Genomic DNA, 25,761 nt, shown 5'->3' on the forward strand with positions numbered 1-25,761 from the left:
AAGCAGCCCCCGACCTTGTGCTTGCTTGGTTGCTGCTGCCGCCGTCACCCCTCCTCCACCTCTACCTTTATACGACCTCGTCTCAACTACTCCTCATCTCCTCCAACTTGACCATCACCTCCGACAACAGATCTTCGCGACGATCGACAAGACATAGCAAGCGGGCTCGTGAGAGATTATTGCAGGTACGATACGCAACTCGTCCGCGTCAGTCCAGCCCCCCGCCGTTGCGTCGCATCTATGTATCCTGGACGCACGTGGAAGCTAACAAAGGGAAACGTAGGACCGACAGATAGATAGATAGATACGTACTCTATTGCATTCTTCTTTCGCTCCCCCGATGGCGTACTACAACTCGAATCCCGACGCTCTGCCCGCGTAAGTTGTTGTCCTGCCCTGCCCTCCTGTCCGCTATGGATGAAGCTCCAAGAAATTATGACACTGTGCTGATGTCTCTATCTTCTCTCTCCACAGCCATGCGGAGCCTGAACAGGTTGGTTATAGCACTCCTCCTCCTCCTCCAGACGCACCCACGCTTCACATATACGCACACTTCGTATTCTATTCGCGCCTGTTGCTGAAACACTCTCAAGGCAGCACAAATGATGGCAGACTTCCAAGAACGTCCAGCCGGACGCCCGCAGCAGCAGGGGCAGCAAGCGCACAATTATCAGCAGGGAGGTTACGGGCAGCAGCAACACCCCCAGCAGCAGCAACAGCAGCACCCCCAGCAGCAACATCCCCAGCAAGGATACGGGCAGCAGCAACATCCGCAGCAACAGCAGCAGCAGTACGGCGGCGGCGGCGGCGGCGTACCTGGTCGCGGTCCCAGCCCGGGATACAGCCAAGCTCCCCCGCACAATCAGTTCGCCAGCCCGCCGCCGCCTAACGCGTTTGCCAGTCCGCCTCCACCGCAGGGATATGGACAGCGACCGCCGCCGGTTTCCCGGCCGCCGCCTACTCCGGCGCCGCCCGGCGGTCCCGACCCCGCTCTGTTTCCGCTGTTCAAGGCGGTCGATAAGGACGGTTAGTAGTACACCCGTGTGCGGGTGCTCGACTCGAGGAAGTGAGGGTCTGATGGGCGCCGCAGGAAGTGGACAGCTGAGCGAAAAGGAGCTGCGCGCTGCCCTGGTGAACGGTGATTGGACCTCGTTCGATCCGCATACGGTTCGCATGATGATCAGGTACACGCTTATCCCGGTTTCATGAGGGGATCGATCTATTCCTAACTCCGGAGAAGGATGTTCGACACCGATCGCTCGGGCACCATCGGATTCAATGAGTTCTGGTTGGTGGCCCCCACTTCCGAATCATTTCTCGTGAAGTAGTCGACGTTGGGGGGCTAATGGACGTATATCCAGTGGACTGTGGGGCTTTCTTGCCGCGTGGCGCCAGCTCTTTGACCGCTTCGACACGGATAAGAGTGGTAACATCTCGTACCAAGAGTTTGCGAACGCTCTTGCGGGTAGATGACTGACCTTTCCTCCTCCTCGACGGGAATCTTTCTGACGCCACGGCACTCGGCCCCGCAGCTTTTGGATATCGGCTGTCCCCGCAATTCGTGCAGCTGCTTTTCAGGTCATACGACCGAAGAGGTCAGGACTCCTCGCCGCAGCCAACCCAGCAAGGTGGGAACGGCTTTTTTCTGCACCAATGGGGGGGGGACAACTATGTTGCGCTGAGATGGGTGCTGATCTGGTTGATTTACGCATAACAGGACAGAACGCCATCTCGTTTGATCTGTTTGTGCAGAGCTGCATCTCGCTGAAACGCATGACGGAGGTCTTCAAGAAGTACGACGATGATAGGGATGGCTTCATCACCCTCAGCTTTGAGGAGTTCTTAACAGGTACGCAGACAAAACATATTACATCCATCTTTCCTGCCCTTTCCCTTTCCCTTTCCCTTTCCCTTTCCCTTTCCCTTTCCCTACCCCCCAACCGCCCTACTCCCCCCCACCTCCCCACACCCTGCCACCGCCTGAAGGCTGCTAATGCATGGCACCTTTGTCTGGGTCTTTGTCGTTCCCGGTAGAAATCTTACGGCAGCGTTGATTGATGATGATGGTAATTGGTGTGTTGTGCTGTCCCCCCGCTGAAATCGTGTGTGTGTCCTTTTCGGGTCGGTTTTTGGCGAAATCTAGTCATGAGAATCACGGTAGACTATGCTCTGGAAGGGAACAATGCGGCTTTCACGGCGTAAGGTAAAGTATGGTTGGAAAGAGGGAAGAGACACCTGGTAGAGGGAGGGATCGGGGTTTGGAATGGGGTCTTTGCTGTACTGTGCTGTCTGGTCTGTCTGTGCTGTCTATCTGTTCATTTGGTTGAAATTACATCCTTTTTTCTCCTTTTTTTTCCTTTTTTTTTCGTGTGAGGCGGCGGTGGGTGAGGTGGGTGAGGTGGGTGAGGTGGGGATAGGGTTGATACAAGTTGTTGTTAGAGTATTCTATGTCCCAGCCAGCACCGTCAAACGAGAATACCTACATAGCAGCTGCCAGATATTTTCCAAGCCAATGCTCAAGGACTTCGTGGCTCTGCCAGTTTTCTTCCTATATATCTGCCTTGGCTTATACATACCGGTATTGAGTCTTGGATTGGTAGTTCGAAACGCCACTGGGGAAAAAAAAACGGCACCTTGGAAATGGCTACTGGCCAGAGTGATAGATCATGCTACTCGGCGACTACCTACCTCCACCTACCTCCACCTATGTAAAATATATGGTTATCCCCTCCCCGCGGGCCGAGGAGTGGTCTGCTATGTATCGCTATCAAGCGGGAGGGGAGTTTGTAAAGTAGTTCTCTGTAGTAGTATGCTCAGCCCGTAGACCTATGGCATGTACTATCATTCGTTGGGATACTTATTCGGGAGTCCGGTATTGGTATTTGGATGTGTGATTTGTTTCTGTGTTAGGTTTTGCGTTGGTTTTATCGTTGATACGCCGGTGGATAGTGGAGAGGAGAAACACTCGGTGACCAGTGGGGCAGAAAGCGGCCTTTTGTAATCAAAAACTGTCGTGGTCGAACATGGACGAATGCAAAATGCCGAAACAGAAAAAAACGCTGGCCCCGCGCAATTTACCAGACGCCCGGTCAGCTCTGGTTCTTGCTGGATGTTGTCCCAAGGTTTGAATTGTCTCGGACCACGGAAACCAAAATGCAACGGAACGATGAATCACAAAGACCAAAAGCACACTTAAATGTCACAAGGTATGGAGTAGTAGGACCGCAAGATTCATAGCCATCATTAACTCCACCATCGCGCATTCCAATCTCGTATCCCCACAAATACCCACCACCAAAAGAAGATTTTCATCTACAGCCCACCCCACCAGTGCCGTGCCACCACCACTACTCGCCGACATCCCTGCTGTTCAAGAAAGCATAGATATGGGCGGGCAGCTTGTACTGGATCATGCCGGCATAGATCATGGCGGATTTTATCCTAGCCCTGAGTTCGCCGAGCTTCTGATCCTTGTTGGCATCGGTGTATCCGCTCTCGCGCAGCTCCTGGCACAGCCGCGTGCAGCAGTCGACCGCCATCTTGAGGAGGATGCCGACGTTGCGCGCCACCGTTTCGTGCAGCGTGACGAAGTTCTGTGCGCGGCGGCGGATGTTGCCGACGTCGCCGCGGGGGTCGAGCGGGATCACGTCCACGTGGTCGATGATCTGCTGCTGGTTAGCTGTGTGTGCCCCAGGGAAAGGAAGGCGGATGGGGGACTTACCGAGAGACATGCTGCCCACTCGCCCATCTCGTATTGCCTCTTGGCCTCCGAGATCTGCAGTAGAACACCACAGGCCTCGCGATTACGCGGGTTGATCTTACGCGCGATGTGGTTGTTCTTGTACACTGTGAGCATGTTGATCGCCAAGTGCGTAGGATCATCAACAGAGGCAAGCGACATGCTGGAGCCAGGAGGAACGTTTGACCCGTGAAGGCCCTGGAACGGGATGCCATCGTCCAATGCGATGTGACTAGACAGATACTTGTTGAGGATCTGTACGACTGTATCATAGTCCTCGGCAAGATGGTACAGCAGCACCGCATCTGCAGCCCGACCGTCGTCGTCCGCTTGTACGGCCGCCTGTTCGGTGATGGTATGAAGGAATTGGTCTTGGTCCGAGAGTTTGATGAGCTTCATCCGCTTCTCGATCGCCCCCTTCTCGCGAGTTCCGTCTGCACGAACGTCGCCCAGCAGTTTGGTGAACTCGCGGGTTGTGAGGACGAGCTCCCGCAGAGCATCGTGGCAGATCTTGAGCTGGGCAGGACCGACTGGGTCGGGAAGATCACCGTTGAGACATATAAGGGAGAGATAATCTACTGCTGCCTCTGTGTCCGGGGTGCGGAAATCGGAGGTATAGTAACCAATCATCCGAGGGAAGTTGATCCGTTTTTCGCCATTTACGCCCAGGGTGAGCAGCTCCAGAGTCATTGGATTGTCAGACGGCCTCAGTAATCCGTAATATGTGAGGGCGATGGCAAAGTGTACTCCGTCGACGAACTGGAATCCGTACAGATAGTGAACAGCCTAACCCGTCAGTGGAATCCTATAGTGGGGGGAATAGTAGTCCTTACATCCTCGAATAGTCCGCACATGAGCAACATTTGGAAATACAGGCCAAAGTTACTACCCTTAGCCATGAAGTGCTTTGCGCCGAACTGCGAAACACTCTTCTGGAGATCGTGCAGGGTAAAGACCTCGTGGGCAGGCTCCGACGTCCGGTCGATTTCCCTCGTCAAAACGAGCTGTAGCCACATCCAATCCTCAGCCGTGGGCATGATGTTGGGGAGTGATCGCTTCGCGAGCTCACACCGTCCAATGATCTTGTACACTGCCGGCTTGAAGGGATCTTTGCAATCCTCCATATGACGGATGCGGTTGTTGTACTCGCCGTTGATACGATCATGAAGCGGCCGGGACAAGCGGCGGTCTTCGTGGGCTACGTACGCGTGCAAGTACGATGCAAAGCCCCGATCAAGCTTCTGGAACTGCGCCAAATGCTGCTGAACATAGCTGTCTGCATCCTTGAGCAAACCAGCACGGATCAGGTAGAAGACCATCGCCCAGCACGGCACTTCGTTGATGGATTGGAAACATCTGACGTCCCAGTCTGGCTTGTCCTTATTCTGAGCCATCTTGACATTGATGAAACCACGGAACTTGTTAAACACTGATGGCACACCTCCAACTCTAGCGATCTGGGGGTTGTCGGAAACCGCCTTATCGACCACTTGGTTGAACCTGATTTCCCTAGTCAGCGCCACGCCTCATGGAGCTATCGAAGATACCGAGCTTACTGTTTCTCCAAAAATCGCCTGGAGCCCTTCTCAACACGCTTGCGGATCCGGCCTGCCTCCTGTCCGTCGACTGCAGTATTCAAGATGTGATCTCGTACAAACCGCCGTTCTTGTGCACCTCCAAAAGGGTTGTCTCCGCCGTCCTCGCAAACGATGTTACTGAGTAGGCTCCATGAATCTTGCAACTGTAGCGTCAACTACCCCGAAGTGTTAATAATTCCGTCTTAGGCGAAGAGAAGTACAGTACGGGACTCACCATATCGCCGCCCGTGGCAGCTGTGAGATCACCAAACTCCTTCATGATCGCGAAGCTCCCCGATCCCGGAGTTGCGCTCAGCCGTGTGAGGTTCAAATTCTTGACTGCCTGGGAATATCTCTGCTGCCTCAACTGTACCGGTCTCGAGAGCTCCGCCTGTGTCGACGAGTCCACATCGGCAAACAAGCTTCCCTGATACATCGAAGCGGTCTGCTCTGTTGGTCTCGCCGTGACTGACTTGCCCAGTACGCTCTGTCCCAGATTCAACTTCGCCCAGACACTGTTGGTACCCAGGTTTCCACCGTTACTCGCGGGGCCCACAGATCCGCTCAATCTTGACCGTCCGAACGACGACGCACCGAAAGCGCTCAGCCCGAATCCGCCGTTATCGCCGTTCTGCGCGGTGGGCGACGGCTTTCCTCCGAGCCCGAAGTGCTCGAATATCCGCTGCTTCTGCGCTTCCCACTCGGTGGTGACATTCTTGGCGACGAACGAATCGAAGTCGCGGGCAGTACGGCGCATGCCCTCCTCGATCGATGATTCGACGCTCTGGTCTCGTCGGTTGCGGAGGTACGACTATTTCACGTGTATCCGGGGTCAGCAAGAAAAACAAACACATGGCCGGACAGGCAGCTGGAGGATGAAGCTCACCTCGACGTCGGTGTCGATCGGTCCCGACGGCTCGTAAGCTGTTTGGAAATCGATTGACTCCAGATCCCTCAAGTTCTGATCGGCATCGATGCCTCCGGCGCGGAGCAGGTAGCGTCTGCGCGATGATCCCCCATCAGTACACCTCGCATTCCCTTCTCCGAAGGGTATCAAACATACGCTCTCGCATCGGTTCGTCCGGGGACAGTTTTCTTTAGCTCTTTGGCGCGTCGCTCAATCTCTCCCAGGCCGAGCTGGATGGACGGGAGGTCGGCGTTGTCGGTTTCCTGGCGCAGCTTCCGCGACTGCTCGAGCAGCGAGCTGAAGAGTGAGTTGGTCGACATGTGCGTGGTGGTGTCTGCTGAGGCCATGGAGGGCGTGGACGTTGTGGATTGCTGCTTTTTGTTTTGACAGGCGCTTTCCAGGACAACGTGAAGGCACAAAAGCCAAGGCTCTAAGTCGTTCTTGGCGACGCGTCCGTCACGTGTCACGTGTCACCTAGATACATGCGATCACAGATCCTGGTTCGACATTTGGTTGTGCCCCACCAGAATTAGTTAGGTGGTTAGTGCGAATCGTCGCACAATCACTCTACTTCTTTGATGTCAAAGTTGTTCACGTAGAAGGTTCTCTTTATGTTGGGTGGATCTACCCACGCCGAGGACGAGCCGTCTTAACCATGAACCGAGCGCGAATAGAGCAGCTGCATCCAAGACGGGAACTAGGGTTCTGGTTGAGAATTCAGCATCTATCACTCGCATTACCGATCACTTCAAATTCGCACATAAGTGAGAGGACCATCGCATTTGTGACCGGATACCCTCCCAATAACCCAATTTACACTCCGTCCCTGCCCACCCATTACCTGATCTGGTAAACCCACTTTTATATCAATACCACGAAAGCAAAGCAAAGCAAATACCCCATCCAACTCCCATCCAACCATATCAACACAAACAAAAACGAGATGCGTTACGCCACAAATTCCCGAAAAGAAAACAAAAAGAAAAGAAAACTTTACTCAACACTTGCCATATCCTATTCGTCATCAGGATCCGCTTGTGAAAATGACGGCGACGGCGGAACCATCAAGATCCCCGACGCAGAAGCCCTCGGCGTGGAATCACTGGCACATTCCGATGGAGGTCGTGGTGACGACGGGGTATGGATGGGTGAAGGTGCTGATACCTGCCTCATCTGCAGGTGCGCCCTGGGCGTCTCGTTATCCATTTCTTTTCGCAGTGCCCCCGCACTCAGTGGCGATAACGATCGCTGTTGGATGCTCATGGCTTCATAGGATCTGATGCTGCCGGGAGGACTGGTGGCTAGTATTGTGGGTGGCGCACTGCTGGAGCCTTGGTTATAGGTGCTTCTGGCTTTGCTTTCTTCCTGTGGATGGTTAGTTGTTGGAAGATATATTGGAGGATGGGAAGACGGTGAACGTACCATGCTATCTGAACTCAGCCCCCGTTGCATGGTGAGTCGTTTCGCGTGTCTCCACATCCGCCGCCGTGCATCCCCGTCATCTATCAGTAGATCTTCATACCTCACACCGTCATCGTCGTCGGTGCCAATGCCCAATCCCATAGCATGCGTACTCTCCCCATCGCTACTCCTCGGAAACGCATCATCGCCGATAACGACGGCATCGTCCTCATCCTCACTCGGCCACAGATCCATGCGACTCCTCAAACTATCGCCCTGACTCGCCAAACTCGACTCCGTCCCACTCCTCTGTCTCCCATGGCCGCGCGTATAGGTCATATCCGCCGTGCTGCGCTGCGGATGCTCCTGCAGATTCGCCGCCGACGGCTTATACCGCATTCCCTTGCCGCGGAACCCAAACGAGGAAAGAAACCCAAACATGTTGGTCCCAGGAATCACCGTCGGGTCCGGGCCCACACCGCCGGGGTGCGTGCTCTTCCTCAGCAGGCCGCTAGGACCGGACGCATCGTTCACAGCGCCGTAGAACATCCTCTCGTTCCTCGTCGTCGGCGATTGACTCCCGCTCCCAGCCAGCAGGCGGTCAAGCTCGTCGGTCCCCCATGCTAGGAACCCGCGCGACGCACGCTCATCGGAGTCGCTGTCGTAGTCGTCATAGTCGTAGAATGCGAATGGAAACTCGCTGCGCTGCGGCGCGCGGTGGCGGTGGTGATGGTGGTGGTGGTGGTGATGGTGGGTTTTTGCTTGCGGAACGCAGGTGGTACAGCAATCTATCAGGGAGGAGAAACAAGGCTCGAGGTATGACTTGGTGAAGGTGAAGCAGCCGGTGCGCGCATTTTCGACGGCGGACTCAAGCGAGGTCGAGAAATGGTCGATGTTTTGGCGGATGCGGGGGTCGTGGCGCATCTTGGATGTATCTAGGAGAGCCGGTTTCGAGCGGTGTGTAGTGTAGTGTGCGAGGTAGTTATCGCTGTCGTCAATTCAAGCAAGCACCGTCTCACGGGACAACAACCGATGCTGTGTTGGCGGCGCTGGTGATTGAAGGATGGGAGGGGATGGGGGAACAGGAATCACAGGCGCCGTTACAGCGAATCATCAACCCTGTTTGTGCTTCAGCCCGAGTCCGGGGGATCTGCGCGTGGTTCGTATGGGTTGTGGGGAGGTCGTTCTTCGGCTTTAGAACGTCGGCAGCGCAGGCAGGCAGGCGGACGACCTAGAGTTCGTCGTTAGTTAGTGTTGACGTCGCCAGAGTGCATACATAGAGTACATAATCGACGGTGAGGAGGTTATGTAATCGTGCGCTTTTGGGGAGTTCCATGTGGTTGATCTGCACAGGCGGTTCTTTGGTTGGCGCTACACTATGCAGAGTATATGTACCGGTATGTAAATAACTACAGATTGCGCTGCGAGCTGAGACGACCCAACCCCACAATGGTAGGTATTCTATTGAGAGCAACGGACTAACTATTACTATAAGTAGTACATATATTACAATGCCCGCTGCTCGCCTAACAATGAGTTCTGTCGTGCCCGTATGGTCCGGAACGCCTGCAGAATTGAAATGTCGGATGGAAGCTGGATTCGGGCAGTGTACAGATCGTGAAGGGAAGGAAGTTCTCTCCAGATTTTAGGGCGGCATCTCTGGCTCTCCGATTCATGTCCGGATATGCACTGAAAAGCACATAACGACCAACGTGAAGTCATCGGATAACCTGCATACACACGCACACTCTCTCGATATCCGTCTGCTTCACACTGACCACGATAACATCATTCGAGATGTTGTGTATAATAGCATAGTCTAAGTAATTATGTGCTTATATAGTCTCATTCAAGTGTGTAGGTTCTGTAACAAAACGCAGCATCCGACTGCTGCCAGAGTAATCCAATAGGTATACACCAAAAGCTCGTGTTAACGGTTAACCCGATGTCGTAGACGTTTGCTCCAGTAGGCCTACTTATTCTCTGCCGAATTACCATGTTAACCCGGTATTCACACTGATATACGTTCTCCGCTGGTAGCAATCGCACCCCATTTTTTGCTATTATACTTATACATTAACCCCAGAGGAGCAAAGCAAAGGAAGCCCATTCCTGCCAAAACTTATAAGAGAATGAACCACGCCAACACCTCGTTGTATGATAGACAAGATTACATCTCTAGCCAAACGGACACCTGGATCTGCCCGCCCCACGCTCTCCGCTCTCCAAGCTACATCGTCTTCTGTCCGCTCCCAGCCCACCGAAAACTATTCAGCAAGTCTGCAGCGTCGGGAAGACTCGAGTCCGAGTCCGAGCCGGCAGTGGAAACCTTCTGCCGTTTCCGTTTCGACGTCACGACAACGTCCTCGTCGTCGCCACTCGATACGAGGGGAGGAGCTGCCAGCTTCACCAGCTTGCCTCGTGTGCGAGCTTTTGGTGGCGGTGGTGGTGGTGATATAATTTCCACATCATCGTCGTCGCCATCGTCAGTGTCATTCCGTGCCCCCCTCTTCTCCTTCAACTTAACAGGTAGTTTTCGTTGGGCCAGTAGGGGTTTTGCCGGGGGTTTTGCCGCTGGTCTTACGGGCTTGAACGCCAACGTTTTCTTGGGGCTCTTGAGGAGATCCCGGTCGAGGGTACTCTGGAAACGCTCCAGTCTGGCGTCGTCGATTGCTCGCATGCAACCAATCATATTAACAAAGCGTTTTGTGACCACACTATGGGGCACATGTTTTATCGGCCCCAGGTTTCTCTGTGTTTCTGGGAATTTGTCTAGACGCGGGTGCTCGACGATCACGGTATCCTGACCCGAGAAATCCTGGATATAGTGTCGGTGCAGCTCCAGCTGTTCTGCCTCTGTGAGTAGAGCAGCGTAATCGTCGAGTAAAGGGGCTAATGGCTCTTCGTTCGTCCCACCCGGAGCTCCGCTTGCCCGGGCTGCGTTTTCCGATTCACCACCGGACGAATCGGTGGACAGAACATGCTCCTTTCCTATCCGCGACGCTTTGGTAAAGCCAGTCTGGACACCTTCGGGCATGAAGAACTTTTTGATTGGCGCCTTCTTTTTTGTCCTGGGTTTCCGTTTGTCTGGTTCCGGTTGCGTGTTTTCGACTGGTATTTCGATGTGTTTTTTGTCTGGTTGAGGGTCGATATCTTTCGGGATGATGCGAGGAGACAGCTCGTGGGGGAACGAAAAGTCGGCTCCTGACGCAATCTTCTTTTGCATCACTGCGTAGTTGTCCAGAGCTCTTTTGTATTTGTCGTGTTCGCGTCCTTCACTGAGAAGAACCAGAACGGAGCCTACCCGTTTACGACCTGTTCGGCCCATACGTTGCAACTGGAAGAGTAATCAGCAATGTCCATCGTCAACATAGAAATGGGGCTTACAAGTCGGATGGGTGATGCTGAAGTGTCGTAGCACACAATCAAGTCAACCTCTCCAATATCCAGTCCTTCCTCTCCAATACTAGTCGAGACTAGAGTATTGTATGTTCCGTCAGAGAACTTGGAGATGATCTAGGAGCAGTCGTCAGCAAAAGTGGCAGTCTTAGGACCAGACAGTATACATCAAGCTGTTGTTTCTGTGACATACCAGCCGAATTCTTCCCAGAATTGGCCTGCCCCACAAAAACATGCGGGCGGATTAAGGGTTCGTGTCTCCGGAGCATTCGCGTCACCTCTTCTGCGCTATCTCTGAAACTCGTAAACACCATGATTCTGGTCTCTCTTTTTGTATCTTCATCTTCGGCTTCAGAGAAATGCTTCAGAATCGCATTGACCATGAAGTCGACCTTTGGATGACCGGAAAAGTTGGGATCGGCTACGATTTGTGCTGCTCGCTCAAGAACCTGTGTGAAGGGTTTTTCCTTGCGGATCGAGTTCACAGCAGACTTGGTCACTTCTTCGTCGGTCTCATCTTCCCGCGCATTGATCAGCTTGTCGTAGAAAAGGCGAACGCCGTGCGTCTCCAAGAGACCGAGTGGATGCGCAAGACTGGCCAGATTCTTGAAGAGCTTCATCAAACCGAAGAAGTAGCCCTTGTTCATGTTCCGAGCCTGTGCAGAATTCCTCCATTCTCCCATCGCTGATATTACACCGAAGGGCGTGAGGTTTTCGGCTCTGGTTTGATAAAATGCTTTACCAGCGTTCAGCTTTTTCAATTGCGGCTCCAAACATTTGCAGTACAAGTCCCTCAGCTCGACCATTTCCGGTGGCATGGAGAATGTCTGAACCTCAAGGTTCCGCCTTTGGATATACTGCCGGATATCGAGGGATTCATCGGTCCGGATTTCTACCCTGGATATACCCAAACCGTCGATGACACCCTGGACAGCCTCCACGGTGGAGCCAGGCGTCGCTGTAAGGGCAAGCAAACGGAAGCTGGTATTTTCCCTCCGTACGAGCTTCACGACTTCTCCGTACGCGTACGCACCAGTGGTCCGATGAGCCTCGTCAACCACCAGACATATGATTCTTTTCGGATCGCAAAGTCCGTTCTTAATATCATTCTGCATCGTCTGTGGTGTCGTAAAGAATACCCTCCGTTCCTCCCAGTATTCTTGCCGTAGCGCTTTCGGCACACCGCCCGTCATCGTTGCTGTTTGACTCCGTGGTATTCCGGCGATAGTGAAGCAAGCCTCGATCTGTTGGTGAACGAGTGGTTTGGTGGGCGCCAGGAAGGCAATTTGTCCTTCGGGGGCCCATCGGAACCAATTGAGCATGACCGTGGCCGCGATGAATGTCTTACCCAGACCTACGCAGCACATAATTCAGTGGGAGGCCTTCAACGGAGAAGGCACCGCGCGTCCGTACACACCTGTGGGGAGAGCACATAGTACATTTGATAGCAGTGCACGGCGCACTATATTGTACTGGTAGTCGCGGTACGAAACATTGATTGGGTAGATCCACGTCTTTGCAGCTTCGCGGTCGATCTTGTGGTGTGTGGGCTTTTCTTCCTGATTTGACAGTGGCCAATTCGCTCTCGGTCGCTGCTGCTGCTGCTGCTGCTTCTGCTTCTGCTTCTGCTGCTGGGGTGAACTCGCCTCCACCACCGAGGCCCCGAAAAGTGTTGTTTGTCGTAGGTTTCCTCGTGGAGGTATGGGAGCTTGCGAGAACGACATGAAGTCGTTCATCTCGATATCGGCGTCGTCGATGAAGTCATCGGGTGGCAGGAGGTCGCCCCCATTGCTTATGGTGCGGTTCGCATTGGAACTGAACTCTTGTTCGGCTTGTGTGGCGGCGGCTATAAATTCGGAATCGTCGATATCGCTGCCGAAGTCTTCGTCACTGTCCATGGTAGTTTTTAAGGTGGGCGTTGGTGAGGCGTAAAATGGAAGTAGAGTTTCAAGGGAAAACGCGACGCGACCATGATCCATGCAAATTTGTCGAGCTCGCATAGACTAGGTGACACAGTTGTGTGACGTTGCGACCACGAAATATCACTCGAGATTCTACTGAATGTGGCTCATGGAATGGGCTCGGTGCCTCGGGAGAGCCCCATTATGCAAAGAAAGACAAAAGCTTTTTTAATGTGCATGGTAACCGTACAAAACCCCCAAACTCCATCATACATGGTACTTCAGGTAGAATAAGAATTACGGTCGCGGAGAAGAAAGGTACCGTCCGGCACCATCCAGCAACGCTGCCACAAGCTAGAACCACCATCCACCCAGTATCTGTTTATTCTACAGGAGCAATCGCTCCCGCTGGATCAAGCCCCAACTGCACCATCTTGACGCCCAACTCAAAAAGGTAGTCCAGGCTTTCAGCCTGTGTCTTCGCTTTCCACACCGTATCGCCCCAGACGTAGCTGCTGCATTGTTAGATGGGTCCCCCCGCTTGCCAAAAAGATGGCGACTTACACTCCGTGCCTTCGCACCAGCACCGCGCAGGTGTCCGGGTACTCCTCGATGGCTTTCTCCAGGCTTTCCCTCAAATCCTCCTCACTACGGGGATCTCAGCAGACTGTAGAAAGGAAGCGTGACAATAGCACTCACTGCGCAGTGTTCTCGATGATAGGAATCGTCAAAGTATCAAAGAACCCCATGTAGCCCCCAGTGGACGGCCTGGGGATAGCCTTGATCTGCTCGATGTTCGCGATTGACCAGGTCTTCCCTTTTGTGAGCAGCGTGCACAGGACCGCAGCCTGGGAGTGGGTGTGGATGCACGCTCCCGCGCCGCGCTTGCTGAACGCCGCCATGAACAACGGGGTGCACGCGGAAGGCTTTAGATCCACGGGCTTGCGAAGGTAGGTCTGCGTGGGGTAGTCCATGACGAACATGTTGTCCGGCTGCAGTCGCTCCTTTTGGACACCCGACGGCGCGAGGAAGATGTGGTCATGGTCGGGAGTGCGCTCGCGAATAGATATGCCTCCGCCAGTACCAGTGACCTAGGGACTGGCCATCAGGATGGGTTGGGCACGATGCGCGATATGAGGAAAGGTACCCAGCCAAGAGTGTAGAAGTTGCGGCAGAGACTGCAGATCTGCGGCGCTGTAAGCTTGGATGTTGTTGGCTGGGGAGATGAAGGAAAGTACCAAGTTAGCGGGGTGATTTGGGTCTGGACTGATGAGTCAGTTCGAGACGTAGCTAATCGAGAAGCGAGGATGATATTCTGCTTACCATCGGAGCAGATCAAGGCTTCGGTATTGTGGTCGGCGCACATGGTTAAAAGCTAGAAAGATGGCGAAGATGAAGGGTTGCGGTTGGAAAAGTTTTTGGCGGGGTCAAAATAAAGTGTGTGATCGTCGCCGGCACTCTACTTTTAGGCTATCTACATGACCATCATCCCTGAACACGTCAATGCCGAGCGACAGTCCTGCTGGTAGTTGTGCAGTCAAAAGCATCTCGCCAAAAAAAACAAAAACATAGCGACGTCGACAGGACTCGAACCTGCGCGGGCGAACCCAAGAGATTTCTAATCTCTCGCCTTAACCACTCGGCCACAACGCCTGTTGTTATTTAGTGCACTTGACATAGAATATAATCCAACAATCTTCAGACGAATTGCTAGCTAATTAACGTAACCACATGATTCGCCATAGTCCCGATAGGCTGCATGCGAAATAAACCGAAGATCTCTCTCTCTCTCTCTCTCTCTCTCTCTCTCTCTCTCTCTCTCTCTCTTTCAACTCTACATGGAATTCTCATTCACTCTAATGCTCTTGTAGCTAGTAAACACGCAAACACTCTTGATTTACATGATACATTCATGAGCAACTGGAACTTGGGGGTAAATGATACCCCGAAAAAAACCAAGTCTCGCCAAAAAACAATCAAGTCTGGCCAAAAAAACAACAAAAGTATAAAACGTAAAACAAATGTCATTGAACTTTTAAAAAATGCAAAAAATGTAATCACCCCTCACATCCCCCTCAAATCCCCCCTACGCCTCATCCTCGCCTATTTTCCCCTCGCGGTACTTCTGCTTGAGCAGAGTCAACTGGATATCCTCCTCCTCCCCGGAGCGAAAGAGCCAGAGAAGATTCCACGCGTTGTCTTGTAACTGTTTCTTCACTGGTCTTCCGTGCTCCCGGCCAAGAACAATCATCAGCTCGTTGAGCGATGATATGTTCTTGGCCGTTTTGTCATCCGGCTTGTCGGTGGGGATTTCCGCGGTGCCTGGGGCGTAGCGGACACCGAATGCACTCCCAGAAGGGGCAGTGTGGGTAATCTAGTGCACAATTATTAATCTGACCTCCCTAGGAGAGTTACGTGATCGAAGAAGGTGCATACCACAGCATTCTTGCGAACCCAATATCCTTTGCAAGATCTCTTGAACTTCCTCCGAAGGCTGAAAACATTGCCCACCTTGATCTGACCAGCCCGGAAAATCTCGGACAACGTGACTTTGGGGGCCGTCTTGCGGTCATTCTCCTCCACCTGCTTTTCTTCCTCGACCTCGACATCTTCCTTCTTAATTCGTGGCTTCTTGTTGCCAGAGCTCATGCCACCTGTCGTGAGCCGTCGAAAGACTCCCTTCCAGCTTCCATTCTATCCCAATTCTGCGGCTCAACGTCTATCTTCCTCTTGAGATACTCCCGCTTGATATCCTGCCTCATCCTCTGACGACCACCGCTTCCCGTTTCAACATCTTCTTCATACTCCTGTTGGAAAGCAGGACTCGAATATTCTTCGCGGGGTTCTTGCTTGATGTCAATATCTTCGTCCCAATCCTCTTGCTTAATTTCGAAATCTTCGTCCCAATTCTCTTGCTTGATGTCGAAATCTTCCCCGTGGGGTTCTTGCTTGATGTAGAAACCTTCGTCCCAACTCTCTTGCTTGATGTCGAACTCTTCGTCATAATCCTCTTGCTTGATGTAGGCATCTTCTTCGTGCCAGATCTCTTGCTTGATGTAAGCATCTTCTTCGTCCCAATTCTCTGACTTTACGGAGTCATTCCAATTTCCGGTATGTTGTTGCATGGCGGCTGCCTCTTCGCCCCAATGCTCTTGCTTCACACCGACTGATTCGCTTCGAGACTCTTGATGCATAGCAAATTCTTCGTATTCGGATTCTTGCTTAATATAGAAATCTTCTTCGCGGGGCTCTGACTTTTCGTAGCAATTTCAATTACCGGTATATCTTCGCATAACGGTGACCTCTTCGTCCCAATGCTCTTGCTTAATGTCGAAATCGTCGGAGCGGGGTTCTTGCTTAATTTAGACATCTTCGGAGCAGGGTTCTTGCTCCATGAGAGATCCATCGGATATCCTCACAGGGCTGAGGCTGCCGAAGAGGCTCGAGTATTGCGGAGACATGTTTAAGGATGCGATTGGATGAGATGAGAAGTGTGAATGAAAGGTAAGGTACTTTCGTGAGGTTAGTTGATCTTGAGTGGAGAGGTTGCGAACGTGGTGTCGAAAATTTGTGGTGTTGTGGTTGGTTGGTTGGATGAAGGAAGTAGGGTGTGTGTGGTAGGAAGTAATTGTGAGATGAGAGGTTGTAGCGGGAAGAGAGGATGGAGGTTGGAGGTTGGTGAAGCATCTCAGCCTTGTAACTGGCAAGTCTGATATTTTTTGCTCAAGCCCTAAAGGGCGAATTCTCTCCATCACAAGCAAACAACCTCAGAATGAATGGTAAGTCTGATATTTTTTGCTCAAGCCCTAAAGGACGAATTCCCTCCATCACAAGCAAACAACCTCAGAATGAATCGCCAGTCAAGAATCGAGTACTACTCTATGACTGAATAATTGCGCTAAATTTATATACAGAAAGCTGATTGGCGAACGCCGAGGCTCAAGCGAAGTGAAACCTAAAATATAAAATTACTTCTTAAAGTAATTCTTACTTAAGTATTAGGATACCACTACAATTATTGCGCGCATGCGTCAAACTCCATCCGCCAAATTCTCCAGGTAATACGAGCTGGATCCGATGGACCGACCGAGATTTCCCAGCTCTGGCTCGTGTGCAACGTAAACACCGCGATACTTCCATTTGGAGACACATCGTTCCCGGTCCCTTGTGCAACTTGTAGGAAAGTCTGTATACGAATGGGATATGTACAAAAATAACAACCATGTGCAGGCATGACGCTCGTGGCGCACGGCACGATGTCGGTTTCGCCAATCGAGCCGATGGATCCATTGGACCATGCGTGGGGAATACGAGCTGGAGCGAGGACGCATCCGGCCTGTGCCGTGCGTGCACTGCGTGGGCGAATGGGCGGGCATTCGGCCCCCACCTCCATATGTGTATAAATTGCTGGCTCGGGCACGACTCTCAAAGAGACTCTTTTTCTCGCCATCAAAGAAACTCGCAAATGAAGCCGTCTATCCTCTTCACGCTCCTCTCCCTCCTGCTCTTCGCCACCGTCTTCGCCCAGGAAGGACGGTGTGGCCCCGGCAGACCGAGATACCGCACTTTCCGACTGCGTGCCGACACTCGCGCTCCAGCGCCTATCAATACCTGGGGCTATCTCGATTGGCGTCTCGGGTGGTTTGCTACGCCCGGGCGCAACTACCGCGGGTACATTGAGCCGTACGGGAACCGCACCGATCCCTCGCAGGCGGGATGGGGAAAACTCCACGATGCTTCCGCGCCAGAAAATATTCTGTATGTACTTACTCGTCTTCTGTGTTTCTGCGAAAGAGAGAAGGGGTATGCGGGGAGGAGAGAACTAATGTGCCGGTGTGTGGTAGTTGGTTCCGTCCCACTCACGGAAGTCCGATGTACTACGTCTTCAGCAGCGACCCACAGACCGACACAATCCCGGCATTGACCTTGTGGGATAGCTTTGCTGTCATCCGCGGTGCTGACGGTCGGAACTGGCTGGGATATGGGCAGTCTACTGGTAGTTGGATGGGCTGTAGGAGCGGCGATAATTGGAGTTTGTATTGGTGAGTTTCCTGTTGATGAAGTATGATCAAGTAAATTATTGTTGACGAGAGTATTAGGGGCCCGCAAGTGGGTCCACCGCAGTGTTCGATAATCTTCGGCCTCGAAGTTATCTACGACCGCCGCACTGTTTGTGGTTGATGACAGCTGGTAAGGATCGGGCTACTTCTCTAACGAATTATGATGATGAAAGTTTTTTTTGTACTGTCTTTGGAGGATCAATGCTGGTATATTACGAAGGATGGCGGGGAATCTACGGAAACACCATAACAAATTGTCTGATCTGGCTCTTTCACAATAAATGTCTTTCGCAATATTTGTCACACGTGCTACCACCATTCAAATCTACACCTCTATATCTCACATTCATACGCCTACTCAACTTAGGCCATACTGTTGAATAGTCCGCACTCCCTACAAAATCGTCTGAATGTTTAGAATTCTCGCCAAAAACAAATGGCGTATCTACTCCATCAGTGAATAATCCGCATGGCTTATCCTGAGAGATAGATGGTACATACTCAGCTAATAAAGCTTGAATATCCAAGTTCCTCAAGCCGATTACCTAGGTCGGCCAAGGCTCAACGCAGCCTTAATGAGAGTCATTCACGAAATCGCACTCGTTTTATTACCACTCGACAAACTCGACAAACTCAACAATTCCTTGCAGCAACTACTTCTATGTATTACTCCGCATAGTCTAGATAAGTAGACTGAATACGATTACGTAGGATGAGACAAGCAAACAAACCCTTTCAACAACCATTTCGTCTGGCAGTCGCACCGACTCGTCTATCTATGATGTTATGCTAGAAATCGTATGCGATTCTATGATCAACCGCAAAATCAATAATTGGCGCCACATATCAATGCCTTTCCACACCCACCCACCCACACACATAAGCCGGAAACGACCAACCCCTCGGAAACGCGGTCGGTCCGGCCGTCGTCGGCTGCTTCAGCCTTCTGCACGATTGGGTTCTTCATTTACCGCGCAAGCTTACATATCCTCCGGATATGCAGGTACATACCAGATAAATGCAGATTGCAATATGTTGACGGAGTATATATCTACTGCATAGTAGAGTCGGTGACATACCTAGGTTAGGTAGGTAGCCGATCACCGGATTCGTCAACGATTTCGTCGTGCCGATAGCCACCCTGCCTGTCTACCCTGCGGAGCCATGGAGCCGCGGACTGTCGTCTGAAGTATTGCGGTTTCTAGACGCGGCGGCGGTCTTGTGGTCGTTCCCAAGCGCAGTATGTAGAGGGCACATAAGAGCGGAATATGTAACATAAAGATATCCGCCTAGGTACCTACTCGATAGGTACTATGCGGTTGGTGATGGAGGGCTACTAGTAGGGAAACAAAGTCTTCGGCTTCATTGCTTTTTGTACAATGTATGTACTATGCATACCTATATGTGGTTGCTTTTCTCGACCATAGTGGTACATACATTAGGTACATACCACTTCTCAAGGTGAGTGGCTTCCCCGCCTATGCGGCGTCGAGCTGTTCCCCGCTGCTCATGGTCGGCCGTACGGGAACAGTACCCGCAGCCGCAAAGCTCGGCTTCAAAGGCGTCTTCATCCCGAACCCGACCACGAGTGATCCTCGCTAGAAATTTCAGAATCCCATCCGCGTATGTATGTTCCTCTAGGACCTCCGCCATTCTGCATTTTACTCGAAATGTTTACATTTTTTGGATAGGATCCTGTGCGCCTCACCTCACCTCACTCATAGAAGTTTGTTATTTTGGCTAATCATGGTATGTAGCAAGGGTTGTGATGGAGCGCAGACCTCAGACCCCAGACCCCAGACCCCAGACTCCAGACTTCAGACTCCAGAGTCCAGAGGGCTGATATCGGTACTTGATTTAGCGCTCGTTTTCAAGCATGGGCTGAGCCCTAGCTTTACACGCCGTATAGATTCTTCCGTCTGGAGCCTCGGGATGATACTTATCCCGTATTGACCTCCAAGGCTGGATGGCAGAGGGCTCTAAAGCCTTTGGATACTCTGGTGGATATTGGCGGAAAGATACATGAGTGTCTTTTGACCTCGTTCAAGTGCTCTTGGGCGGTGTCCTTCCGTGATTTTGTTTCCAGGGAGAAGGTGTTTTGTTGTACGAGTGTTATCCTACCTAAAGTAGCTGCTGAAAGGCTATATATACCTCACGTATCTCACTTTGAGTCAGTGTTAGCTTCCCAGGGACTGAAGCCTGCGCAGCATGATGTTGAGATGTCGGAAGTGAATGCTCGGCCTGTACAATCAGATGGTATGTGCATGTCTGCCCGAACAAGCTAGCAGAACACGGCGTTCGGGCTCATGGTAACCGGCGGCACTTGGATGGAGATGATTTCTGTTAACGGCCGCATCGTGCAGAGAGCAGTGTACATACTTCCGGAGCTTGTGATTGGCAAACTTTACACCTTGGCAATCACATCGAGCCAAATTCTCCGCGTGCTCGCCACTTTTCACCAGTGATCCTCGAGAATGCTCGAGACTCGCCGGTGTCGTAGCGCACGCAGAGCTGGAGACTTCCGCAGCATGCAGCATGCAGCCATCGGTGGTGGTTCTTGCGGCTATTCTACACATCCCGTATGCAGCCAACCGGGTATTACACAGCAGTAACCGGTGGTCGGCGCCGACGGAAGATTCGGTGATGGTGGAAAGACACAATTGCAAAAGCAACTGGGTAATCTACGTGGAGCCGTTAGATAAACTTTTCTGCAGCGGCTTGTGGGGTGGTTCTGTGAAAGATCTGGTATACGTGGACCCTGTCGTTGATACTGCGGCCGCGGCCCCTTCAATTTCGCGCAGAGATACTCATACTGCCACCCAAGACTCGAGAAACAAACACATTTCGCGACAATTTGTTCTCACCAACACACTCGCCGTTACGGTCGGGTCTCGAATTTGGCGTCTACGAAGAATTGAAAGCTGCCTGGGTCGAATAATCCAAGAGAAACCCAAAATGTCATGCCTTCATCTAGAACCTTCCACGATTCCGCGTGCCAGGCGGTGAAGACGGGGTTAGGGTTTTCGTCGCGCATAAACCGCCTTTCCTTCTTGTTTCGGATCGAGTTTAGTTAGCGTAGCAAGTAGCGTAGTACAGATGGAAGTGGTAAAGTGGCCTCTTTCAGGGTCACGCAGTTGTCTAAACCCGATGCGCTGAATCTCCAAAGTGTCCTCATCACTTACAAAACCCAACACGAGCTCCCTCTATCTCTGAGACTTCTTCTCAGTTCTGCTTCTCACTCCAACAACTCGACTTCACCCTCGCTCCCCCCTCCTCCCTACGAAAACAAACTCAAGGAATCGGATCTCTCTCCCATCCTACTCCCATCATCGATTGCCCCCCTCGGCTTCCACCTCGACACTGTCGTGCTTGATACCTTCGTTATCCACCTGAAGCTCTACCCACTTCCCCCAACACACACAACATGCGTTTCGCTCGGAATGTGGCCTTTGGCCTGTTCTCTGTCGCCCTTATGGGCTTCGGCAACTTTGCTGTCGCCGATGAGCTTGACGATGTGTTCGGTGACGCTGCTGGATCCTCCTCCACAACCACATCAACCGTGACCAGCACGTCGACAATCGCCATTGAGAAGCCCACCTTCTCTGTAAGCTTCCCCTGCTCCGAACAACACCAATCCGTGCGCGTGCGCGCCCACTCCTGCGTTCTCTTGCTAATGAGACATTTCCCCACCTCTAGCCGCTAGCTATCACCGCATCCTTCTACGAGCAGTTTACCGACGATTGGGATTCCCGGTGGAAGATCAGCCATGCCAAGAAGGAGCTGAAGGATAAAGATGCTGCGGAGGAGTGGGCTTACATCGGCCAGTGGGCTGTCGAGGAGCCTATTGAGCTTAAGGGCATCGAGGGAGACAAGGGATTGGGTATGTTTCCGACTTTGCGCTGACACGTGTTCGGAATGGTGGAGACTGACGAGCTGTTGCTATCTAGTCGTGAAGAACGTTGCCGCTCACCACGCCATCTCCGCCAAATTCGACAAGCCGGTCGACAACACGGGCAAGACCCTGGTTGTTCAGTACGAAGTCAAGCTTCAGAATGGTCTCGAGTGCGGTGGTGCCTACCTCAAACTCCTCAAGGAGAACGCCAACCTTCACGCCGACGAGTTCTCCAATGCCTCGCCCTACGTGATCATGTTCGGACCCGACAAGTGCGGTGCTACCAACAAGGTTCACTTTATCTTCAAGCACAAGAACCCCAAGACCGGCGAGTACGAGGAGAAGCATCTCAGCTCTCCCCCGATGGCCAAGATCACCAAGCAGTCCACCCTCTACACCCTGATCGTCAACCCCGATCAGACCTTCGACGTCCGTATCGACGGCAAGAGCGTCAAGAGTGGCAGCCTCCTCGAGGACTTCACCCCGGCGGTGAACCCTCCCACCGAGATTGAGGATCCCGAGGACAAGAAGCCCGAGGACTGGGTTGACACCCCCAAGATTGTCGACCCTGAGGCGAAGAAGCCGGAGGACTGGGATGAGGATGCGCCTTACGAGATTGTTGACGAGGAGGCCACCCAGCCTGAGGACTGGCTGGAGGATGAGCCCGAGTTCATTCCCGACCCCGATGCCAAGAAGCCTGAGGACTGGGATGACGAGGAGGATGGTGACTGGATCGCCCCCACCGTTACCAACCCCAAGTGCGAAGAGGCCAGTGGATGCGGCAAGTGGGAGAAGCCCATGAAGGCCAACCCTGCTTACAAGGGCAAGTGGATCGCTCCCATGATTGAGAACCCCGCCTACAAGGGACCTTGGTCGCCTCGCAAGATCCCTAATCCCAACTACTTCGAGGACAAGGAGCCTGCCAACTTCGAGCCCATTGGTGCGGTCGGATTCGAGCTGTGGACTATGACCAAGGACATTCTGTTCGACAACCTCTACATCGGCCACTCGATCGAGGATGCCGAGAAGCTTCAGAAGGAGACCTTCGACATCAAGAAGGCCGTCGAGATCGAGGAGGAGGCCGCCACCGCCCCCAAGGCACCCGAGCCCCCCAAGGAGATCGGCAGCTTCCAGGAGGACCCGCTGGCGTTCATCAAGGCTAAGCTCGAGCCCTTCATTGCCGCTGCCCAGATCGACCCTGTCGGAGCGATCAAGGCCTTCCCCGACATCGCCGGCATCATCCTCGGTGTCATTGGTACCATCATGGCCATCCTCATCGGCCTCCTGACCACGGTCTCCAAGCCCGCCACCGTCAAGAAGGTCACTGTCGCTCCCGCAACCAAGACCGAAACCACCGCCACCACCACGGGTTCCTCGAGCGAGACCGAGAAGCCCAAGGCTGCCCGACGATCCTCGAAGAAGGCTTAAGCGCATCGCTCGGGATGGATGAAAGGAGAGGGATTTGTAAATTAGATTGGAATGGGAGAGTCTGCAGCCTTTCGGACCGGTGTTTAATTTTTTGCCTTTTCGGGGGTGAACTTGTTGGGGGTTGGGGAAACGATGTTTACGAGGAGGGGGGAGGGGGTTTGATTTGAAATTTCCTTTAACAAAACTGTCTTTTTCTTTTTCTTTGCTGGGTGTTTTGTTTTGTCTTGTTCAAGGGTGTCCTTTTTTTGCCGTGCATTTGTAGCTTTAGGTTCCTTGCGTTGTGGTCTTCTTCCTCTTCATTTCCTTACTTACTTTCTTCCTTCTACCGTACGGGTTCTAAAAGTGGACTTTACTTTACGTATCTACTTGTGGTCCTGGCGGATCGTTGATGTGATGTGATGTGATGTGATGTGATGTGATGTGATGTGAAACTGAAACTGTGAAGAATGTGTAAACGGATGGGCTGCGAGGGGGTTCTACTACAGGTCAGATGGTCGTTGTGGAATGTCGGCATCTGGTGGACGGACCGGTAAACGGACTCAGCCAGACGACAGCCAGACGACAGCCAGACGACAGCCAACGGGTACGTTCGGAGCTCAAGAGTCAAACAGCTTGAAGCGCGGCCGAGTTGACTGACTGCACAAGATCTCACTCGGAATGATACCTGGTAATGAATGACACTCAAAAAATCATCCAATACAGCCGCCCATCCAGATTCCAGCCTACCGCATCGCTATCAGTCTGGTTCAAACATCCCCCACGAAAGCCGCTCGGGGGCAGATATGAAGAGGAGAATGAAGTATGCTCACCCAGGTAAATACTACCTATTATGATCCTCGTCGGCTCATCTACTAAGATCTTCCTCACCCATGCATAGGGTTTTTCAAGAGTCAAGACTCAGATCTTCGAAGATCGATCCGGGATGAATCATGACAGTGTGTCAGTTCGAAATGCAACGGTTGAGGTTAGGCTCTGGTCTACATAGGGCATGAAATCTGTTGCCAGAGAATCCTTCCGTGCTAAAGTACCTAGATCATACCAGCTACCAGCTATTGCCGACTAAAGGAATGCAAACGTTTGCGCGTGACCGGATACGTAAAAGAGATAATTTGTCAGTCACCGATTGATCAGCGAAGATTGAAGACACTCGTGGTTTTTGTACGTATTTGTAAGATATCTTCATCCTGTACATGTAGCGCTACTATGACAGTACTATGATAGTAGCAGCACTGATTCTAGCTGTTTGACCACTAGTTTCGCCACCTGAGATAGCTGAGCTGAGTGGCGGTTCATGATACCTATTTCACTCTCCGCAGCATTCTACTACCGACGACAACGCCCAAGTGGTCGGTGTCGGCAGTTAGTCAGTCCTGACTTTCCGCGGGTTCATCCTCGGGAACAGAGCGTGGACCAAGCCGAAAATGAGCGGAGATAGGGTGGAGATAGGGTGGAGATCTGTCTCGCCTGGGAGACTCACAAGCTCGTGCAGCAGCTCCTTTGTAGGAAAATGGGACATCTCCACGGTTTCAACGACTCCAATCGTCCCGGTCAATACTACTTCGTTTCGATCTCAGGTCATGGACTCGTCGTGGCTTCATCTTCATCTTCATCTTTCTCGCGGCAATAGGGTCTCCCCCGTGGCGACCCCAGAAACTTCAACATATCCTCTCCCGATCTCACATCACAGCCACAGCCACCGCCACCACTCACCAGCTTGCCCCCCCCCCACCCCCACCCAGTTCAACCACTGCTAAATTCTTCTACTCCAGGTTCTTTGTCGGACTGGAAAATGTCTCTTGTAACTTGTCGTTATTATCGTGCATAGATCTTCACAGAAGATCACGAGCGAAGCGCTTAACTACATAAATCCCGAACTGGTCCATAGATACTGGTTCATCAGCCCGCCAGAGTCCAGACAGAAAGCCGTTGAGACTGCAAGGTACCTGGTACCTACATCCTACCTACATCCTACCACATCCTACATACCCCAAGTTCCAACTGCCAGATGTCAGCGGCATGTGGTATATAGACGTCGTCACGCATAATCCATCTCGAAACTCCCAATTCCCAATTCCCAATTCGCATTTACCGTAACCGTAACCCGCATCAGATCGCCCATTTTGATATTTACAGCCAGACAGGTATACCAGTTGTCCGTGGAGAACATCAATCAAAGATAGAAAAGAAAAAAGAAGAAGAAAAGGAAAAAAGAAAAAAAAAAGATAGAAAAGTGGAACGCCGTACACATCACCCGCACCCGACCAGCTTATCTCATCTCCTCTCATCTCATGCCAACCCATCCCAACCCAGCCCCACCAGCTTAACCCAGCTTACCCCAGCCCAGCCAACCAGCCCAGCCCAGCCACCCAGTCCGATCCGGTCCGGGAGAGAAACCATTAACAAGGGAACTACGGAAACATTGTACATTCATCGGCGTCTATAGTAGCTACAGTAGGC

At 52.3% G+C, this 25,761-nt stretch overlaps 8 protein-coding genes and 1 non-coding gene across 9 annotated transcripts; 3 read left to right on the top strand and 6 right to left on the bottom strand.

The window, feature by feature from the left end:
* BZA05DRAFT_255398 (uncharacterized protein) lies at positions 1-2,159 on the top strand. The gene is made up of 10 exons (XM_051480084.1): positions 1-185; positions 297-378; positions 475-493; positions 594-1,026; positions 1,091-1,184; positions 1,241-1,288; positions 1,362-1,465; positions 1,533-1,595; positions 1,718-1,849; positions 2,035-2,159. The coding sequence occupies exons 2-10, from the start codon at positions 341-343 to the stop codon at positions 2,052-2,054; spliced, it is 951 nt and encodes a 316-aa protein (XP_051334482.1). The 5' UTR covers positions 1-185; positions 297-340; the 3' UTR covers positions 2,055-2,159.
* A 936-nt stretch (positions 2,160-3,095) lies between these two features.
* On the bottom strand, positions 3,096-6,614 carry BZA05DRAFT_477998 (Nup93/Nic96-domain-containing protein). Its single transcript, XM_051488341.1, has 7 exons — positions 6,380-6,614; positions 6,203-6,317; positions 5,552-6,127; positions 5,296-5,492; positions 4,573-5,239; positions 3,722-4,525; positions 3,096-3,665 (listed from the first exon to the last, which is right to left on the bottom strand). Exons 1-7 carry the CDS (start codon positions 6,568-6,570, stop codon positions 3,348-3,350), a joined length of 2,868 nt encoding a protein of 955 aa, XP_051334483.1. The 5' UTR covers positions 6,571-6,614; the 3' UTR covers positions 3,096-3,347.
* A 253-nt stretch (positions 6,615-6,867) lies between these two features.
* BZA05DRAFT_360753 (uncharacterized protein) lies at positions 6,868-8,548 on the bottom strand (the record flags this gene model as incomplete). The annotated part of the gene is made up of 2 exons (XM_051481502.1): positions 6,868-7,588; positions 7,646-8,548. 2 exons carry the CDS (start codon positions 8,546-8,548, stop codon positions 7,238-7,240), a joined length of 1,254 nt encoding a protein of 417 aa, XP_051334484.1. The 3' UTR covers positions 6,868-7,237.
* Positions 8,549-9,627: 1,079 nt separating this feature from the next.
* BZA05DRAFT_439937 (P-loop containing nucleoside triphosphate hydrolase protein) lies at positions 9,628-12,975 on the bottom strand. Its single transcript, XM_051486562.1, has 4 exons — positions 12,441-12,975; positions 11,191-12,377; positions 11,012-11,140; positions 9,628-10,961 (listed from the first exon to the last, which is right to left on the bottom strand). Exons 1-4 carry the CDS (start codon positions 12,919-12,921, stop codon positions 9,855-9,857), a joined length of 2,904 nt encoding a protein of 967 aa, XP_051334485.1. The 5' UTR covers positions 12,922-12,975; the 3' UTR covers positions 9,628-9,854.
* A 135-nt stretch (positions 12,976-13,110) lies between these two features.
* BZA05DRAFT_380741 (class II aldolase/adducin N-terminal) lies at positions 13,111-14,357 on the bottom strand. The gene is made up of 6 exons (XM_051481922.1): positions 14,248-14,357; positions 14,163-14,185; positions 14,072-14,110; positions 13,624-14,015; positions 13,489-13,572; positions 13,111-13,436 (listed from the first exon to the last, which is right to left on the bottom strand). Exons 1-6 carry the CDS (start codon positions 14,288-14,290, stop codon positions 13,307-13,309), a joined length of 711 nt encoding a protein of 236 aa, XP_051334486.1. The 5' UTR covers positions 14,291-14,357; the 3' UTR covers positions 13,111-13,306.
* Positions 14,358-14,496: 139 nt separating this feature from the next.
* Positions 14,497-14,577, bottom strand: BZA05DRAFT_t309. The gene has a single exon. It is a non-coding gene; the product is annotated as a tRNA-Ser (tRNA).
* Positions 14,578-15,010: 433 nt separating this feature from the next.
* BZA05DRAFT_467431 (uncharacterized protein) lies at positions 15,011-16,049 on the bottom strand (the record flags this gene model as incomplete). The annotated part of the gene is made up of 3 exons (XM_051487813.1): positions 15,011-15,298; positions 15,361-15,610; positions 15,664-16,049. The coding sequence occupies 3 exons, from the start codon at positions 16,047-16,049 to the stop codon at positions 15,011-15,013; spliced, it is 924 nt and encodes a 307-aa protein (XP_051334487.1).
* A 1,326-nt stretch (positions 16,050-17,375) lies between these two features.
* Positions 17,376-18,316, top strand: BZA05DRAFT_413990 (uncharacterized protein). Its single transcript, XM_051485233.1, has 3 exons — positions 17,376-17,682; positions 17,769-17,966; positions 18,024-18,316. Exons 1-3 carry the CDS (start codon positions 17,390-17,392, stop codon positions 18,103-18,105), a joined length of 573 nt encoding a protein of 190 aa, XP_051334488.1. The 5' UTR covers positions 17,376-17,389; the 3' UTR covers positions 18,106-18,316.
* Positions 18,317-21,088: 2,772 nt separating this feature from the next.
* On the top strand, positions 21,089-23,676 carry BZA05DRAFT_360763 (calnexin precursor). The gene is made up of 3 exons (XM_051481503.1): positions 21,089-21,588; positions 21,681-21,864; positions 21,932-23,676. The coding sequence occupies exons 1-3, from the start codon at positions 21,409-21,411 to the stop codon at positions 23,302-23,304; spliced, it is 1,737 nt and encodes a 578-aa protein (XP_051334489.1). The 5' UTR covers positions 21,089-21,408; the 3' UTR covers positions 23,305-23,676.
* Positions 23,677-25,761: the final 2,085 nt, after the last annotated feature.

The sequence above is a fragment of the Tricharina praecox genome (assembly GCF_024521635.1).
Source record: "Tricharina praecox strain CBS 144465 chromosome Unknown BZA05scaffold_71, whole genome shotgun sequence".
Lineage (NCBI taxonomy): Eukaryota > Fungi > Ascomycota > Pezizomycetes > Pezizales > Pyronemataceae > Tricharina > Tricharina praecox.